This window comes from Pholis gunnellus (genome assembly GCF_910591455.1).
Source record: "Pholis gunnellus genome assembly, chromosome: 20".
NCBI classification, from domain to species: Eukaryota; Metazoa; Chordata; class Actinopteri; order Perciformes; family Pholidae; genus Pholis; species Pholis gunnellus.
Window position 1 is genome coordinate 11,488,781 of NC_136547.1, and position 19,546 is coordinate 11,508,326.

At 42.8% G+C, this 19,546-nt stretch overlaps 2 protein-coding genes across 2 annotated transcripts; both read left to right on the plus strand.

Annotated features, from left to right (window-relative positions):
• The first annotated feature begins 6,123 nt into the window (after positions 1–6,123).
• agtr1b (angiotensin II receptor, type 1b) lies at positions 6,124–12,724 on the plus strand. The gene is made up of 2 exons (XM_079181946.1): positions 6,124–6,295; positions 10,614–12,724. The coding sequence occupies exon 2, from the start codon at positions 10,721–10,723 to the stop codon at positions 11,810–11,812; it is 1,092 nt and encodes a 363-aa protein (XP_079038072.1). The 5' UTR covers positions 6,124–6,295; positions 10,614–10,720; the 3' UTR covers positions 11,813–12,724.
• A 1,026-nt stretch (positions 12,725–13,750) lies between these two features.
• On the plus strand, positions 13,751–18,615 carry cpb1 (carboxypeptidase B1 (tissue)). Its single transcript, XM_079181519.1, has 11 exons — positions 13,751–13,817; positions 14,482–14,557; positions 14,904–15,028; positions 15,125–15,224; positions 15,313–15,414; positions 15,524–15,628; positions 15,721–15,831; positions 15,947–16,037; positions 16,550–16,752; positions 17,852–17,936; positions 18,247–18,615. The coding sequence occupies exons 1-11, from the start codon at positions 13,753–13,755 to the stop codon at positions 18,432–18,434; spliced, it is 1,251 nt and encodes a 416-aa protein (XP_079037645.1). The 5' UTR covers positions 13,751–13,752; the 3' UTR covers positions 18,435–18,615.
• The last annotated feature ends 931 nt before the right edge of the window (positions 18,616–19,546 follow it).

Consider the following 19,546-nt stretch of genomic DNA (forward strand, 5'->3'; position numbering starts at 1 on the left):
ATATCCATGTTTCTCTGCCTGGTTATGACTCTTTATTTTTAACGAGAGTCATGGGTGAGAAAGAAAACGTAATGCAGTTCACATGCTGTTTACGTAAGGAAAGCCTGGCTGTGGATAAGAACAGGTTCCAGACCCTGAGTACGCAGCGTGTGCGTAAATCCTTTCTGTCTAACACGCATGGAAGACACGCATATGCACACGCTGAGTTTCACCGGAATAATACAGTAACAGCCAGAGAGCATACAGCCATACCCCCAAGTGGACACGCACACCTACTCACACACACACGCACAAAATCTATTCTTATTTTAGTGACAATAACAGTGCAAGAGCAATGATATGCATTTCAGTTAACGGACCCATACTGACAGCCCACTGCTACCAAATAAGACACTGTTAGAATGAAAGAACATAGAGACAAATGTATTTGTTTATGCTCTTTTAATCTGTGTCTGCAATGTCTCATTGTAATGACAAATCAATTTAATAAAAAGAACCAAACCTTCACAGCAACATTCTCACTTCCTTGCTTGAAGGCAACATTACCTCTTCCTCTGTTATCTTAGTCTTTAAAGCTCCATTGGCTGAACAGATAGTACCGTAAGAAAGCTAACTAGGTCTATATGACAGCTCACTGTCTAATTGAATTCAAACGTCACCCTACTGATAAACCTCACAGGACTGGGAGGAAGTACAAATCTCTGTTTTAAATCCTCCATAGATCTAATAAAGAGCTTGAAATATTCATGGGAGAGGTCAAGCAAAAGGAGAAGTAGCAAGCCTCCCTCAGCGTCCCCCCCCCCAGGATTTTCCCATCCCTCCCTGTGTGTAGATGTAAAAAGGCAACCTTGGGGAGCCCAGACCTAAACAATGTGTCTCTTAGAGGCCCGCTACATGCCTTCCCACCACTTTCCTCCCCAATCTCTTGGTCGCTTCCTGTTTGTGCAAACGATTTGTTGTCTTTGACATATCTGCTGTTTTCGCTCCGATCAAGAGGAGTGTGGTGGCTTCATAATTTTACATCTCCATGGCCGACCTCTGGGTCAGTGATTTCCGTGACGTTGAACAGGAATTGAAGCTCAGGGGCAAAGGTCAATCCAAAACTAGTGTGCTTTCAGGTTGTACTACACGTATTCCTGACTCCTTACAGCTCCATCAAAAAAAAAAAAAGAAAAAACACAACACAGTTTATTTAACAAAACACACTCACTGTTCTGTTACACTTCGTCCACGTCATTCTCGTCCTGCCAAATCAGGCTCAAGCAGACAACAACACCAATAAGGCTGGTCAATTCAGGGTAAGAGATGCAGTAAATATTTTCTGAGCCTTGACTGCACCAGAGGGATGTTGTGGAGCTGTCCTTGACACCTACGCAGCACACTGAGTAAATAGAAAGCTCGGTAAAGTCACATTGGACAGGTCCCCTTTGGGCCATCCGAGGGTGATGTATGTAGTAGCGCGACATGTTTAGGACTGTCAGGAGCCCAGAAACTACTTCTGTACTGATGGATGCTTGTAATGTCGATATATAGAGTGAGAGTCCTTTAGACAAAACACAAAACATATTTTTAAGACAACATCTTTTTTATCCTTTATCATCCCACAACAGATTTAAGTCAAGTTATAGTATTTGTCAACCGAACCTCTCGGCGTCCCTTAATAAGCATCAGTCTTAAACGGTCTTATGTTTTATTTATTGTAACACTATAATCACTGCAATATTTGAAACATAACTGTTTATGTTAATTAGGTGGCGTATTAAGTTGATAAATGTCTTAATTTACATATCTCTATGTCAGCATGTTAGCACATAACAAGGGTTTGTTGATATATGTACAGTATATTATGCTTAAGTACAGTATTAGTGTTTAACAATAGACCATTTTGCGATTTGATACCAGGCGTGATGCCAAATTGGGCCAGTGGCGTAAATTTGGGGATGCAAATGGCCCCTCCCCCACTTCCTATCCCCCTGTACTTCCGCCGCCCTTGCTCCGACCGCACCCATCTTCAAACTCACATTTCATTTTAAACTTAACTACTTTCACAAAACAATACCAGCATTGCTGTTGCAGCTGATAAAGAATATTCTTTCCTCAATAACATCATGTTCCTGATGGTTTGCAAGAATCTGTCCACGCTTGACTGACACGTATGACAACATAATGTCCTGCATACTTTACTGCATATATCATGGTGTCAGGGCATTGAAATGTCAGATAAGGGTGGTTCAGTTAGCCAAGTGACATGAGACTGATTTATAACCTGACATACACACAGAGTTCATATTTGGCATCTAGACTCTGACCTTATCACTCACGGCAAGCATTCACCAAGTTCAGCAGCAGGAAGAGGCGGGCAAATGACAATAAACTTTCCTCCTCACAGAAGAACTTCGACTCAGTCAACATGTGGATGCTGTGCTGGAGATGGAGCGTGTGAACTGAAATGCAGCATATATGTGAACAGCAATGGCAGCTACAGCAGGGACTTTTAAAGCAGAGTTAGCAAAAAATCAGCAGAGCAGAGCAAACCAGTGGGAATAGAGATGGAGCACACAGGCTCTATTTATTTTATGGAGGTCATGATAGGTATAAGGACATGGATGTTGCTGAGTAGCAGACGTTTAAACCACACAGGACTTATCTAACTAGTAGATCAATATGGCAAAGGCAAACTCATAGACTGTATAGAATATGGAAATAGTCTCTGTGACGTCACTCATAGGTGACAAGAGCCGTTGTTAAGCTCAAAGTGGGTGGCCCCAACAGTGGGTTAGGGTTAGGGCTTAACCCTATTTTCATTGAAACCCAAGTGTTGGTGGCGCTTTTTGGGGGCAGAGTTGGCATCATTGTTTCACATTAGTGCCAATACAAGAATGGGGACGGAAAGTAATGTTGCAGCAAATTGTGTGTCACCTGTGACAGACGCAGTGATGCTAGTATTATGCCTAACCTAGCTTCACTGCATTATTTTCCAAGTTCTTAATTTGGCATTATTGCTCACCTAGCCCCAGATTGTGCCTTTTGTACTACATTTATGTCACGGAGTCAAAACCCTCTCAATACCTTAAAAGGTAAAGTTGAACTGATCCTTTCCACAACAAACGTTTTGACCTGTCAAACACAGGCGTCTCTAATAACATTATTAATTGTTGCATTTCATTGCAGTGATCGCTGGAACATAGACGTCCTTCATGTTATTAGTTCCACCTGTGCTTTTCCTGCAACGGCAAGTCCAAACGTCTGCTGTTGTGAAACCGGTTCATGAATATAATTCATTTGGGAACGATGAGGCAACGATTTTTATAGTGAGACTTTTGAAAAGAAAAATTATGACGCTCATTAAAACAACATGTCAGCCTGTCTTGCTCTGCAAGTCATTGTCTTTATACGGAAGACATATGTGTTTAACTTGCATTTTTTTAAAGAAACTAATGATTAACATGTGTGAAAAGAAACATGCAGCTCATGTTCTTGATAATTTTATTTACCCCTAGACACTATTTAAAATGCAATCAATTCACATGAGGATGTTTGATGGAAACCACACAGCAACGTGTCAAATATTCTTCTACGGGTATGAGAGATGACTCAGCTTCTTGTCAATCCATTCAGGTCAGCAGTTTACGGTAAAACCTGAGGTATCCAGATCTCACAGGTTATTGTATTTCTTCGGCAGGTGGCTGCGTGGTGGTTTGGCATTTTAGTGCCTGTGTTGCTCTGGTGTAAAAGGTCCGTCGTTACCCGCAGTGCTCTGCGCTACCAGTAATTACCTCAATCAATCTATTCTACAACAGCTTAAGTGCTAACACAGCTTATCTTGTTAGAATCATTTGATTAGCAAAAGCATCGCCCACTATCACACCTCCAGGGTATTTGAGCATTTGAGATGAGGCCATGTCATCTATTAGGTAATGCATCTATTGAGAAATGATGTATTACTCAATAGATGATAAATGACCATATTCCTGGGATTTTGGTTGCATCAGGTTCCTAAGTGTTGCAACATGAACATAGAGACGATCTTGAAATAATCAGGCATGTGTTTTTTTAGGATGAATCATAGCTTTTATGTCCAGGATAGGGAAATTTACTTTTGCACCCTAACTGACCTGAAATAAACACCACCCATCTATTCTAAAAAGGTAAAGTGCCATATCTTCTCCCCCCAGATCTCCAACCATTTTTAAATCAACATCTGTTTCTGCTTGTAAATCAACGTTATGGTGCGGGGTGTTGCAACAACATCCTGTCCCTACTAGAGAATTATTTGTTTTGTGGAAAATGCAGTGAAGATTCGGAGCTTGATACATAACTCTCTCCTCACTTCCTGAGAGGTCTCATGGGTCAGATATAGATTGTTGATAATCCTTGTGACAGCGAGACCAAGACGGCGCAGGCGATTTGATACCGTACGGGTGCTCATTGCTGTGACAGGATACGCAATAAGATACCATTTGCCTAATGGATGATTCTTATCACCACAGTTATTGAAGACATAATGGAGCTTGATCATAATACCCCTGGAGGCGTAAATGTCTCTGTTGCTGTGTTTCAGACAAAGTGAGAGATTGTCCTCCTCTCTGCAACGTGCCCGTCCTGAGAAATTACAGGTATAAAGACTGAAGAGTCCTCTGGTGCGTGTCAATGTATTTTCAGAATGTTTTCCAGGTCTTTGTACATGTTGCTTTTTGACCCCGTGTGACCTTCGAGATGCCGTGTGCCATAGAAAGCGTGGTAAATGTGAATCCTTCTCAAATGACTAGGTCACACTTGACTGAGCAAAAGCCACCGAACAGGACCTCGACCTAGCCCAAAGTGTTTGTTTTTCCTTTCTTTCCTTGTTTGTCTTTTACCCAGGTGATGGCTCTCTTCACCGTCAACACTGCAGACACTGAAACTAAGGGGATTTAGAGGATGACAGCCATGCCGCATCATCCATCACTATCCATCTCCATGACAGTTGCGATAGTGGCTTTGGACTGAAGCGGAGAGGTGAGGATGTGACCCACTTCTCAACACCTGTCAAGACCTTGAGAAACAGAAGAATAGTGAGAGACAAATATCTTTCGAGCCAGGGAGTGTCTGATGGATGTTTGCATTTGCTAACATTAGAAATTCTTTCTTATTACAGCTTGATTACACAACCGTAAAGTGTGCAGGCTTAAAATTCCTCCCTTTTGCATCGATCAAATTCTTTTATCCTACGTGAAATCATCCTTTGTAGTACAGTTTCACCAGTCACATTCATTAGCAAGTGCCTTTGTCACACTTAAATAGCCTCTGCAAAGCCAGCTAGATTATGGGGCGTTGTCAGCTCTGTCACCCTGACATGCACATAAGTTCACACACTCCATCAATGCATCCACCTCTTGGGGAAAAAAAAAGTTTGACAAATGAGTAACAACTGAATCACACTGGAAAAAGAGAAATGTTTTTAGGAAGGCCAGCAAGGACTGAAAGACAAGAGGTAACCCAACGCTCCAGCTCCTCCCGGCCTGCATCCCACCTCTCCTAGCCCCTAATACACGCTGGTCCAAGCCTGTGGCAGCTATTAATACAGTGTGCCGACAGGTCCAATCACAATCCAAGCCTGACCGTTCCTTTCATGCTGTGCGAAGGACAATAGACAGGGGATCGTCATGGGATGAAAGATGAGCACCAGTGGGGGAAGAAATTTGGTTGAGATATTAAAGTGAGATTAAACAAAGTGCTGTCTGTGCATCCGTGTGTCTGGTTAATTAAACAGCAACGCTGAATTGAACACCCTCAAAAGATGTGCAACAGGCCGAGATTTGACGCTTTAATCAGCTCTACCTGTCAGAGGCCGCAATAAATTTCATATGAAAGAGAAAGTGAGTGATTAAAAGCAGACATTAAGAGAGCGGAGAGGGAGACGGTGCTTGGGGAGTACGGGGGAAAGAGGAGAGGAGGCGGAGGAGGAGAGAGGGGAGGAGGAGGAGGTGGAGGAGAGGGTCTATTGTGTAAGATCTTGTGTTTGTTTGTGTGCGCAGGCTGTTGGCTATAGAGAGAAATGGGCTAAAGGACAATACATAGCTGACTGCATCATTGTAGTGTGTGTGTGTGTGTGTGTGTGAGAGAGAGAGAGAGTGAGAGAGAGAGAGAGAGAGACTAGGGGGGGAGTGTTTGTGTGTTAGATGGTATTCCTGCTCGTCTCGCTCCACCAGTTAAGTTGAATCAGAGGCAGCCACTGGCACACTGAGGTGGTCTCTCTATCTCTCTGTCTGTCCTGCTCTGAAAGCATCAGCAGCCTCCCGATTCAGCACCACAGGTAAGAGCTCACGTTACCTCACTTTCAAGAAGATGTTTCAACCAACTTGTAAAAATCTATATTTAGCAGTCAAAGTCTACAAACTCTTTAAATGTAACTTTCTGTAATCGCCTCTCTCATTGGATAACTTAATATTTTAAGTGCGACTGCTTTAAGGCGATTTTAATGTTCCAACGCCAGCGCAAAAAGTTTTTCGGCGTCTGTAAATATTTATCTCATAAGCCCTTTGTTTGAAAATCGCTGACATTACCTTGGGAACACACACATGTAGCGAATGCATAGAACAAAGTGACATATTAGATGTATTCACTGACTTCATCGTTGCCACCTGTTGTTGCTGTTTGTTCAAGTTGTTCATGTGAAAGTCCTGTGTGGGCAGAGCCTTTAAAAAAACCACTCTAGCTGTGCGGTTGAGATGGAAAGAATCCAGAACTGCATTATGCAAACTTTACACAGAAAAGGATGGAGTCTATGGTAAAGTTTACATTGTCTCATTTCCCCTTAGATATTTGGATCCACTTCCTGATAAACAGTAGCTCTGCGCTCCCTACAAGTCCTAATTTTAGGTAGAATTCAATCCCAAGGCAGGCAGGGAAGAGAGGAAATGGTGAGGAAATCAGAGTGGCAGTACGTGGAATAGTGGGGAAAGGTAACTGAGGGAAAGAAGAGAAGAACAGGTGACATTTAATTTGAGCCTTGTCAGTGAGAGAGACGGGTCTAACTGGTGAAGAAAATAGAGGGATACTGGAGGATGAACACGAGGAAACGAAGTTGTGGCTTCAGAGTGAAGGCTGCTCAACATCACGCTCTTTAACCAAGAGCTTTGTATGGGTTTCACTTTATAGGTGCTTAGTTTCCCCCCTGATGTTTCTATGTTGGAGACTCTTGAGAGACAGACCCTGGTATTTGATATGATTTCAGGTTCTACAGTGAAATAATCTTCTAACAAACTATCTCAATGATTTAAACTAATTTGGAGGGAAAAGGATTCATAATGTGTGATGATATTGTAATCAAGTGTCAGTAGCATATTTCATAAAGTACATACAGGAAATGAGGGGAAGTCACATGAAAGTGCAGTTTTGTAAACAACAAAATGCAGACATGGTCTCTGGAGCCAATATTTCCATTAGCCCCTCTCTGGCAAGCAGAAGTCCAGTCTTAATTTAGTTCATGGACTATATCACTCTCACTCACTCGCACACACACACACACACACACACACACACACACACACACACACACACACACACACACACGCTTTATCAAAATCTTCTGTTCTTTCTCTCTTTGAACACAGATGTATAAGATGCACACATTTTAAATGGAGAAGTGTGTTGGTTTGGAGCAGTTTATTTATTTTGATGGCAATCAACCAACAAACTTAACATTTAAGAGTTACTTAAGTAGTCAATGAGTTTGCTCTCAATCAAGTTTCCTCCTTCAAAACCTCTTCAGCTGAAGTGAGACCCCTATAAGTTGAGACGGGGGAGGAAATGAGTTGCAGGAGGCTAGGGCCAGCTTTTAAAGACCCGTATTATTAATCTACAAGGTGTAATAATGACAAATTAAGCTGCAGTGCCATTTCAAAACTACCATTTGTAAGTGGTAGGGAGCTTGGTAATACATTTGTATTCCTGTAACATATTTGAAGATACAGGATGCAAAGCCAGAAAGCGCCCCGCTGTTGCAAAACGTTCTGTTTGCCGAACAGGCCTGAAACGAGGCCTAAACGAGAGGATGATCATGAGGTTGGGTGGCTGAGGTGGTGTGCTCCCAGTAAGATGAACCTCACTTCATAATGGGCTGGTATAAATCATTAACTCCATCAACCGAACATTTTAGTGGCTCTCTCCATGGGCAGCCAGATGGTGGTGCTCATGTCAGAGCAGCCGGGTGCTCAGGCCGAGGACAGCCTCAGATAGCTCTGTTGATGGGAACCACGACTCTATCCATGTGCGGACTAACTCAACTGTGATTTTAATTTTCCTCGGTTTAGCTTTTTAAGAAATTCCCATGATCCCAGTAAGAGGCTGCATTCACATACCCCCGAAATAGGATTAGAAATGGAATGTTGCCACTACAGTGACATTCAGGAGTCGGCCATTACACTGTGGGGCTAAAATGTCCCCAAACTTCCTCCTAATCCCGATTTTAGCATTCATTGTAAGAAGCTGTGTGTTTGCAAACAGCGCAGCGCCTCGCAGACCATTGTCTCGTCCGAGAGGATGCAGCTTGCTCATGGACCTTGTGAAGTGGGTGTTTACCTTCCTGTCTGTGGTCACCCGGGGTTTATGGCTGTCATTCAGTAATGTGCCATCTAACTCCCGAGCCAAAGCTCACTGGACACAGCCACACTAAATCACCTGCTTCCGAGTCACCTTCTGCCTGTGCCACCTCACCTTTATTACAGGGCTCGCATACATATAAAGGCAGCAATAACTTTCAGCCTTGTTTATATTCACTCCCCTCACACGTCGCCTCGCCTTGAGCATCTCCCTCATGGAAAAATACAGGCGGTTAAAATGCCAGCCAACAATGGTAAAAAGCATGTGGTGTCCATTTCCCCCCATATTTCCATTTGTGGTCATCAGAAATTGTCTTACCGTCAAGAGATTTCAAAACCCCTAAACTGTGAAAGTGATATGTGTTTTGTCACTCACTTCAGTATAGTTTAACGTTAAAGCCACCCACTATATTAATCATAGTAAGAAGACACATGTACTGTAAATCTAAGCGATGACATCTGTGTTGGGGCTTTACCCTACCTACGACTCCGCAGAGATATCTCATTATTCTGTTACCCTTGGCACCCACACATCTTCCACACTCAATCCCCACATCTGCAACTAATACAGTAGTTGCTTTAGTGCACACAATTTTAGTGGTTTTCTCCAAAAATTCATCCACTGAATCCCGGTCGGAAATGAGGAGATATTTGACTGGGAGATAAAATAGTTCGACCGTAAGGGCTGTCTCAAGGCGAACCAGAGGGCAAGAGGAATGCAGATAGGGAAGGTTTTCAAAAAGCGCATGCAATTATGTAGTCCACAGTAGCTGTAAGAGCCAATGGCAGCAACTGGATTCATGCAAAAGGCAACTTTCCATTTTTTTAGATGTACCATAAGTCATGGTATCACTGTACTGTGTCAGCTGTGAGATGGAAAGAGTAAAATCTTGTGGCTAGAATGCCATCTTGTGGCAAAACGCCTGCTTAGTTTAGTGAAACTGGTAATCGGAGGATTTACATTTTTTTATTGTGGCAGCAAATTTTTTTATATCTGTATTATACAAAATAGTCAAATTCTAAAAAACACAACATGGTGGTTTCGTTATCGGTAAGCTATCTGCTCACTTTTGAGCTCCGAAATCAGAGCACGTTTTCCCCTGGCATCTGTTTGGTTTTAATGCAACCACAAACATGTTGTCATTTTCATGCAATTAGTAACAGAAACTATCTTTGCTGCTATAATAATAGAATATATGAGGCTTATGCTAATATGATTACATTAGCCCCACTAATGACACTCACTAAGCCATTCTATTAAACATAAAGACTCTCAACAAAGAGGAGAATTTGTTTTTTATTCCCATTTCACATTCTGCTGGTACAAATGAAGCAAAAACTAGCCCCGAGGCAAATTTTCCGCTGCACGCAGGTTTGATCTTCTCACAGAGCAAAGTTTCCACAGAGCCGAATCCCTGCTGTCCTGTTTGTTTAGGTGTGTGCTGATTAGAAGTTCTCATGCTGGGTACAACGTATCTCGGCACACCGAGGGTTTGAAACGTGACATGTCTTTTACAGTGACTGGAGACTCAGCCCTCTCTTTCTCTCCCCTTTCTGTTCCCTTAGTACCTCTGTGTTTAATGGTGTTGTTATCCCAGCTCGCACTTTGCCATGCAGTCTTCATTAACAAAGGTCGTAACACAAGGCATAAATGTTCTCCTTCCGGGTGCTGACAGTCCACCCAGATGGACAGACCATTTGATAAACACTGCACTGTTTTACTGTTGCCGTTCATTAGCCGAGAGACGATTTAAAGGAGAAGGGAGAATGCAGACTGTTTGAATAATGATGTTTCAAAGGGCATTTTTGGAATATTGAATAACATACAACATCTGTTTTTCATGGCTTCTTATTTTACAGAAATAACATAAAGCGTCAGGATGGCTTTAATGTGCAGGTCTTTAATGAGCTGGTGTAGGGTGAGCGCTTTCATTGGTGCTCGTGTGGATTAGCGTTTATGGGCCATGCCAGCGGTAATGATGGCTCTTCCCGTAGACTGCCTGTGACATTTTTGTTGTGTTTCTTTTATAGGACTCGCTGAGGCCCTCGCCCAAGGCCTGTATCAGTCACCACAGACGCACCCTGCTGACAGGGCCCCCTGTTTAAAAGTCCCAGAATCTGGCACTAAAAAAGGGAAAATGCAGAACGGAACGACAGGAGCGACAGAAGGGATAGCTCTGACGTGTGGCATGTCTGGAAGCCACGAATTCATCTTCACCCTGGTACCCATCGTCTACGGCTGTATCTTTGTCATCGGCATCGTTGGAAACAGTATGGTAGTGGCTGTGATCTACTGCTACATGAAGCTCAAGACGGTGGCCCATATATTTGTGCTCAATCTGGCTGTTTCTGACCTCACCTTCCTCATCACTCTGCCCATGTGGGCCATCTTCACCGCCACAGGCTATCACTGGCCCTTTGGAGGATTCCTGTGCAAGGCCAGTGCATTGCTGGTGATTTTTAACCTCTACACCAGCATCTTCTTCCTCACAGCACTCAGCATTGACCGGTATCTTGCCATCGTCCACCCGATGCGATCACGCAGGTTACGCACTGTGCTGTACGCACGTATCACCTGTGTGGTGATCTGGCTTTTTGCCTTTGTGCTCAGCGTGCCCTCAGCAATGAGCAGGGATGTCCACAACATCACAAACTACACTACAGTGGTGTGTGGCACTCTTCACCCGACCATTGAAAATCCCATAATTACGAAAGAGTTCCTGCTGGCCATCAGCCTGATGAAAAGCCTGCTCGGCTTCCTGGTGCCCTTTGTCATCATCATCACCTGTTACTGCCTCATCGGACGTGCACTGGTGGGGGCGAGGCACATCCAGAAAAGCTCCCGTTCACGGGATGACGAGGTGCTGCGCATGCTTGCAGCAGCTGTCCTGGCCTTCTTCCTGTGCTGGGTGCCCCATCAGGTGTTCCACTTGATGGATATGCTCACCCAGCCGTCACTCGAAAAGAACTGTGCCATCAAAGAAATCATTGACACCGCCATGCCCTTCACGATCTGCATTGCCTACTTCAACAGTTGCGTTAACCCTCTTGTGTATGGCTTTGTTGGGAATAACTTTCGCAAAAACTTGCTGCGACTGTTGCGCTGCTCTCCCCATGGAGTTAGAGTGTCTCACCCGAGCATCAGCTCCAAGATGAGCGCCCTCTCTTTTCGTGCCTCTGAGGCACTGAGCCTCACAGCCAAAAGCAAGGCCTCTTCCGACGTTAAGTGACAAAGAAGAAGAAGAGTCCAAGTTCACTCTCCCCCGCTCTTTGGGTCTGTGGTTAAGGGGCTGGGGATGGAGACAATCCATGCTTTTAAAACCCCAACTGTATTGCAAAGCACTGAAACACGCAGAATGGTTGAAACGTTGTATTCATGTCCCTCTGTAAGTAAGTCCAAAATAGATCCACCTTGTACAATGCTTATCTGCAGAATAATTATTCAAAAACTATTACATGTCACACGACACTCATACTTATAACATGCATGCGGGCAAATGTTTCTTCTCTCTTAAATTCAAGTCAGTGTCACTGACATCGGTGTTTTTAAAAAATCCAGGAATTTACTATATCAATGCTTACAAAAGACTATACGTACTATATTATCCCGTTATCTATATGAGATATGCATATGCTGCAGGATGTTGTCGCTTTGGTGCCTTAAGGATACAGTGCAGTAATATATTGTCCTGTGATAACCATTCTGTGTGCTCAGTAGGTCTTTCACCAGTTGGAACAGTGATCAAGTGCTCAGCAAAGATGCCAAAACTAAAAACAAAAAAAAATCATCATCGACTCATGCGTGCTCTGCCAGCAGCTGTACACATGGAACAATTGGTAAAGTGGAGCAAAAATGTGATGTATGTTTATATCAGTTCGTAACATATTTGACTATGATAACTAGTGCCTGCGTGCTGTATGTGGTTTAGTGTTTGCATAATAACGTGGAAATGATGAAATGTTACCGTGTCTGGGAGTAACATGTTGTATAAATAAGAGTACTACACCAACACTCCAGGGTGATCATTGTCAATATCTCTGGTTGTTTTCTTTGTGATATTTAAACATGTTGATAGATTTTTTTTTTTTCCTACTCTGTAAGTGTACAGGTTGTGAATATGTGAAAATATGAATAAAATGTAAAAACACACAATACTAAGTTGATTTTTTTATCACCACATAGTAGAGCTGTCACTATATATATGAATTCTCAATAGGTTTTTTTTATTATTAATTAAAATAGTATTTAAATTAATCTTTAACTGTTTAATGTGCGTTTTGTCTCTTTTGTCTTTTTTTGGCTAATTAATTAATAGTCTTTGACTGTAACTGTATATATTCAATTATTTAAGAGGAGCTGGATTATATACACTATATCACTATATCATCATGTGTATTGTTAACACGATTTTATTTTTAAATATCACGGTTAAAGCCCATGCTGGTATATTGCGACACACCTCACAGTGAAAGAGTCCAACTAACCGGATTAGTAATAAAAATATGTCATTAGTTACCAAAACATCCAGGAATAACAGTTAATTATTAAGAATGAAAATCAACTTGCTCAAGCACCTCCAGCATCTATTAATCATTGACCATACATCAGATAGGCCCCTGTTCCTCCACGTAGCACCCTCAAAATAACTGGTGGCTTTTTGGAAGGATGTGTGTCACAAACCGGGCCGAACGGCCATGACAACAAAGGGAGATGCACTCAACGAAGCAGTTTAACAAATTATTTATTAAATTGTAAAGTAACATAAAAGACAAACTAACAGTGACATGTGAAGTCAGTCATTTCAGCAGTGTAAGTGAGTGTGTGCGTGGACAGTGTACATGCAGTGTTGTATAGTGCAGAAACAAACCATAACCGCAACCAAAACCAAAATGGGTGTCTCAGAGTGAGACCAACTGAGAATCCAGAGGGTTTTGATACTGGCACACAGAGGGCCAGTGTTGTTAATGGCCTCAGGTGTTTCCACTCTGCCTGAAGACCCTCTGCCACACCTGCAAGGAAAGCAGCCAAACAACCAGGCGACAGGCAGACAGGGCAGAGAGGGTCGTCACGTGTGTGACACGCCGCTCTACCACAGATGGGGATTGGCGGATGGGCGGCAGGTCGGGGTTATAAATGCTGTCAAGCGGTGAGTTCAGCCTCACTGACAACATGAAGGTCCTCCTGCTTCTCGGATTGGTGGCTTTTGCCCTGGCTGACACCACTCGCTTCGAGGGGTAAATAGTCTCTGTTAAAGAAAAAGATACATTATATTTTATGAGTTATCATGACTTTTCATGAAGCGAGAATGATGACATACTGTACAATGACTCTTGACCTGTCTGCTATGTATTGTAGGGTGATATTAGCTGATGTTAACTAGCGGACCACGAGAGTGCTGTAGGCTTTAGGTCACATTATGGTTCAACGTAATTATGCCATCAATTGTCAATATGTCAATTTTAATAAGGTTGGCAATTTGTTAGTGTTATTATTAAAGCAAGAGATTTTCAAATGTATTAAACAGGTATTTTTCAACATTTGTCCTCAGACAAAATTACGTTGACCCATTGCTCCAAGTTACTGTAGCAGCATTGTACAAACCAGTAACCCTTCAACTTCAACTACAGGCCCCCAAAACCATTGGACCACTGTAGCTTGATGCACATGCAATTCAATGTATAGACACTGTTTAGTGCCATTATTTGAAAAGTGGAATCGAACATGTAATAGTTATAAACGTTGGGTATCTGCCCTTGAATAATCACAAAACCTTACTTTTGAAGAGTAGAGTAGAACTAGAATATTCTTGTACTGTGGTCAAGAGACTGCCCAGTCATTTGAACCATAACTGTGGCTATTTTACTGTATTAGTGACCAATTTTTTTTGTTTTCTTCTAGAGAGAAAGTCTTCCGTCTGAAGCCTGTGCTTGATGAGCATGTGACTCTCATTAAGCAACTGGCTCAGAGCATCGAGGTAACTTTTTCTTACAGACCCACACACCTTATAATCCTATCTGTACTCACTACGGGGATTTAATTTGTTTGCTAATGATGGAAGAGGCTGGACAGGACCTACTTTTTTGATCAATTCACTGAATGCCCGTTGAAATATGCAAATCATATCTAATTGCACCTTCTTTTTTTTTAAATGCTTGTATCAAATTACCGTCTATATTGCTGGATTTTTCGCGTGTCATATTCACTTCACAATAAGCATGTCTTTCAGCTCGTCACAGTTTGTCAAATGAGAGGCTTGAATTTGGATTTCACGTCTGAATAGCTCTACATGCTCAAGTGTTTGACTTTGGCGCCATCTGCAGGTCGACTTCTGGAGGCCCGAGAGCGCTGAGCTGGTGACCATCGACGTTGACGTGGACATCCGTGTGCCTGCCATGTACCTGGATATGGTGTACACCATCCTGCAGCAGAATGACATGGCGTATGAGTACGTCACGAGACAAAGATGCAAAAAAAACTTCATCTGATTTCCAATTAATCCAATGTGATGTTATAACACTTTTTATAATGAATTCCTCTTCAGTGTCCTGATTGAGGATATGCAGTCTGCTGTTGATGCCCAGGCTGACAACAAGCCTTCTCCCAGATCCCACAGCTACACCAAGTACAACAACTGGGACAAAGTAAGAAGAAAAAAGATAATCAGTCGCAATCTCTACCCTGACCGAACTGTTATTTCCTGTTCTTATTCTCCACTCCTTTTAATTTCAGGTCCAGTCCTGGATTAACTCTATTTCCTCCTCCAATTCTGATCTGATCAGCAAGCAGGTGATTGGAAACACCTATGAGGGACGCCCCATGACTGTCCTGAAGGTATTCCAAGACTTATCTGCTGTATCAGTCCCTCGTGTTGAAAAGTTCCGGATAAGTGTATACCATCGATTACATCTAAATGTTTTATGATTACTTTTAACAACCACAGCTCGGTAAGAAGTCCAGCTCTTCCAAACCCGCTATCTTCATGGATTGTGGTATCCACGCGAGGGAGTGGATCTCTCCTGCTTTCTGCCAGTGGTTTGTCAAAGAGGTAAGGAAGACACCTGGATAGGCATGGCAAGCATTTATACAGAGACCTCCCCTGTTAACGGCACAGATTTTTTTTTTTCCAATCGTCCTCAGGCTCTGTCCACCTATGGCAGTGATTCTCAGATGACCAGCCTGCTCAACCAGATGGATGTCTTTGTGCTGCCCGTCTTTAACGTTGATGGCTACGACTACACCCACAAGAGCGTAAGTTCCATCTTCGAATCTGATAGAGACCATGCTGTCTTGTTTATCTGAAAGAGTTCGTTGATTTGTTAAATGCATGTCTAACGTGTTTATTTTGTCCACTGGGGGACTTTAGAACAGGATGTGGAGGAAGACTCGCTCCAGGAAATCTGGATCCGGCTGCATTGGTGCCGATCCCAACAGGAACTTCAACGCTGGCTGGTGCAGTAAGTGCAACATATACATGTTTACTGTATGTCTTAAAGGGGTACTCAAGCTATTTTATATTGCACTTCTGTAAAGAAGGGGTATATATGTAAAATTAGATTTTTTTTTTTTTTTTTTTTGAATGGCAAAAGTCTGCAGCAGAGGCCGAGATATTTTGACTTTTAGTTTTCATTTAAGACACACCCCAATAACCTTGAATGCTACATTTCCCATAATGCAACTTGGTAACATCATTTGTTGGAAATATCCACATCTTTCAAATCCAAATTGTGTAACGTAAGGCTACATAGCCATTCAAAGACGTGTTTGTGGTCTCAACCTGAAAGAGAGGTCACCTTATGACATCACTATGACATCCTCAGGATTATTTTACCAAACTCCCTCCTGAGCCGTATAAGACATTCTACAATAGTTTTCACAGGCTGCATAGTACTCCTCAAGTGAATCGAATGGCTGTAAGCCTGGTCACAATGCATTTTAAGTAAAAAAAGAAATCTGATTTTCATTACAGCCACTGGAGCCTCCAGCAACCCCTGCAGCGACACCTTCTGCGGGTACAAACCCGAGTCTGAGATCGAGGTCAAGAATGTTGCCGACTTCATCCGCAGGAACAAGTCGGTTCTCAAGGCCTACCTCACCGTCCACTCCTACTCCCAGCTGCTGCTCTTCCCCTATTCCTACACCTTTAAGCTTGCTGAGGACCACAGTGAGCTGGTAAGTCATCACTATCTGCCATGAATAGCGTATTGGACATACCGCTGAATAAGCACAGGGATTTTATTGACTAACATGTCATGGTCTGTCACAATGACTATTTAATTATTCATCATGACGGTGTCACATGCATCGCTATAGTGCGGCAGCCTTGTGCGTTTGAAAAGCCAACAACAAGATTAACTGCATCAGACATAGTTGTGTTGAATTTAGGATCAATCTGGCTCTTCATCGTGATTATCGTAGGTAAAAGGAGTGTCAGTATATGGTTTATTATATTGACAGCACGTTTAGAATATTACATCTCTACAGGAATAGATGCAGACTATAGCAAGAAAAAATATCTTTATGATGTCGGAGCATTTCGAGTGCATCTGACTTCAAAGCATAGCAGCATATCGACACTTTCAGAACAAAGGGTGTTCTATAATACGAGCTGATTTTAATCTCTCTAAAGGTGTTTCTAAAAGCTCAAGTAAGAATTCAGCCGAGTCTTATCTAAAGGCCACACTTGCCTGCTTCAAATCATCTACACCCCGCTCTGTATGCCTCACTCTCATGGCTCTTTTACCTCTCACTGGGGTGTACAGTTAACACTCACACCCCTGCGCCAGCTCTCACACTAACTGAGGCTCGTAATTTAAGCTCTCTTCTGACAATTTATAGAACAAAAGAACTCCGGGGATCTGTCGTAACTCATCTGTTCTGTTAGAAATATAATTTCCTGCTTGTGCATTTGTCTGGGGATTTCATTTCCTGTTGGAACTCACTTAAGCTTTTTACTATTTTCTGTAATATCAGCAAAAAATGTTGTCCAAACAAGTGTAACAGTGGGTGGATGCTGCACGGAAAACAACTTGTATTTGCTTTTCTTACAACAAGCTGGATTTTTAACGTTGTAGTATTGTTCCTTTTCACTTTGAAACCAGACTATTTAACTTTCTAAAGAATTAGCAGCACAATTAGCAAACTTTAGAGAGAGAGATTTTCTATGTTGTCTGATTGTCTATTCAATAGCATATGAACATATCTGTACTTTGTAAAAAACATCTGATTGGTCCTTTTTAACACCTCGGACCTTTTCTTCTCTACATCATAGCTGAAGGTTGCTGAGGGAGCCTCTGCTGCTCTGCGTAGTCTGTATGGTACTCGCTACACCAGTGGACCTGGTGCTGCAACCATCTGTAAGTACAGCAAATACTGCCGCTGCATTGGTCTCCATGGGGAAATAGTGTGTTAGCGGGTCCATGATATTCTATTTTACGCCTATAATGATATGCATTATGATGTGTTTGCGAGGCACAAACCTCTTTTGAGAGATATGGCCTCAGAGGCAACACAATTGCCTGTTATGAGAGAAAGCTATTTGTAGCACACAGAGGATTTTTTTTTTGGGCCCCTGAAAGCAGTATTTGTATAAAAACACATCCAGGATGTTCCAGGTCATCAGCGTATCCCGCTCTGAATATCCCCCCTCTCCTTATCTCCCTTCAGACCCCGCAGCTGGAGGCTCTGATGACTGGGCCTACGACCTGGGATTGAAGTATTCCTACACCTTCGAGTTGCGTGACACTGGTCGTTATGGCTTCCTGCTGCCCGAGTCTCAGATCAAGCCCACATGCGAGGAGACCATGCTGGCCGTCAAGTACATCGCCGCCTACGTGCAGAAGAACCTCTATTAAAGAATGAGACTGCCAGGACCCCTGCCAACTCGGCTCCTCTGTACCAGCCCCCAGCCCCTCCAACCTCTCAGCCATCTCTAGCCTGTATCCATGGATACGGGCACCACCCGCCATGTTTCCTTGCTGTGCTTGACAGAATGTCAAGATGAGTGCAAACAATAAAATCAATGATCCATCCCCACATGCTGAATCATTTTTTTTATGTGTATATGATAATAAAGCGTCTGATGGACTGAACCTTTGCCATTTGTATGAAAATGTACAACAAACAGTGAATGTCTGGTGACTAGAATAATGCTTACACTTCACAGCCCATCGCTAATGGGTCAGGGAACTTGTGTGAACAGAAATTATGGAATAATATGCTTTAAAAAACAGTCCTTCATGGCCCAAGAAAACATAGTGAGACATTTAACTTTGACAAAGAAGAATCTACTGGTGTACTGTATCAGACACTTCGAACCTCTTTGCTCTTCTGGCACTGTTCCAGTGGTGGAGGTTGGAGGGTGGAGGGTATCAGTCAAGGATTTTAGTCCAGCAGCACAGCGCGTGACACCCACAGAGTAACTCCTTGGCAGCGTCTCCACTGTGCCAAGCATTTGGAGAACATAAAGGAGCCAAAGATCAGCAGGGAGTTTAACTGCACTGGCACACATTTCTGGAGCAGAAGGTAAAAATTCAGCTGCTTTTGGAACATTACGACAAATGCAAATTTGTGAACTGAAGGTTTCCAATCGAATCAAGTTTTGATTGTCGCACACAATCGTACAAAGCACAATGTAGTAATATTGAATCTGCATTTAACCCATCCAAGCATTGGGAGCAGTCGGCAGCTACTATACAGCTCCCATTGAGCAGTTTGGGGGGGGGGGGGGGGGGGGGTTCGGTGCCTTACTCAAGGGCACTTCGGAAGTACCCAGGAGGCAATCTGGTATCGCTCAAGCTACCAGTGCACCCTCCTTAGGCCTATCTGGTCTGTGCGGGGACTGCGCTACTGTCACCTCCATATCATATTACTTGTAGGGATTTATTTTTTCCTGGGCTAGCTGTGTTCATAATTCCACTAGTGCAGTTAAGGGAATATACCATGATATACATGCACTCACTAATAT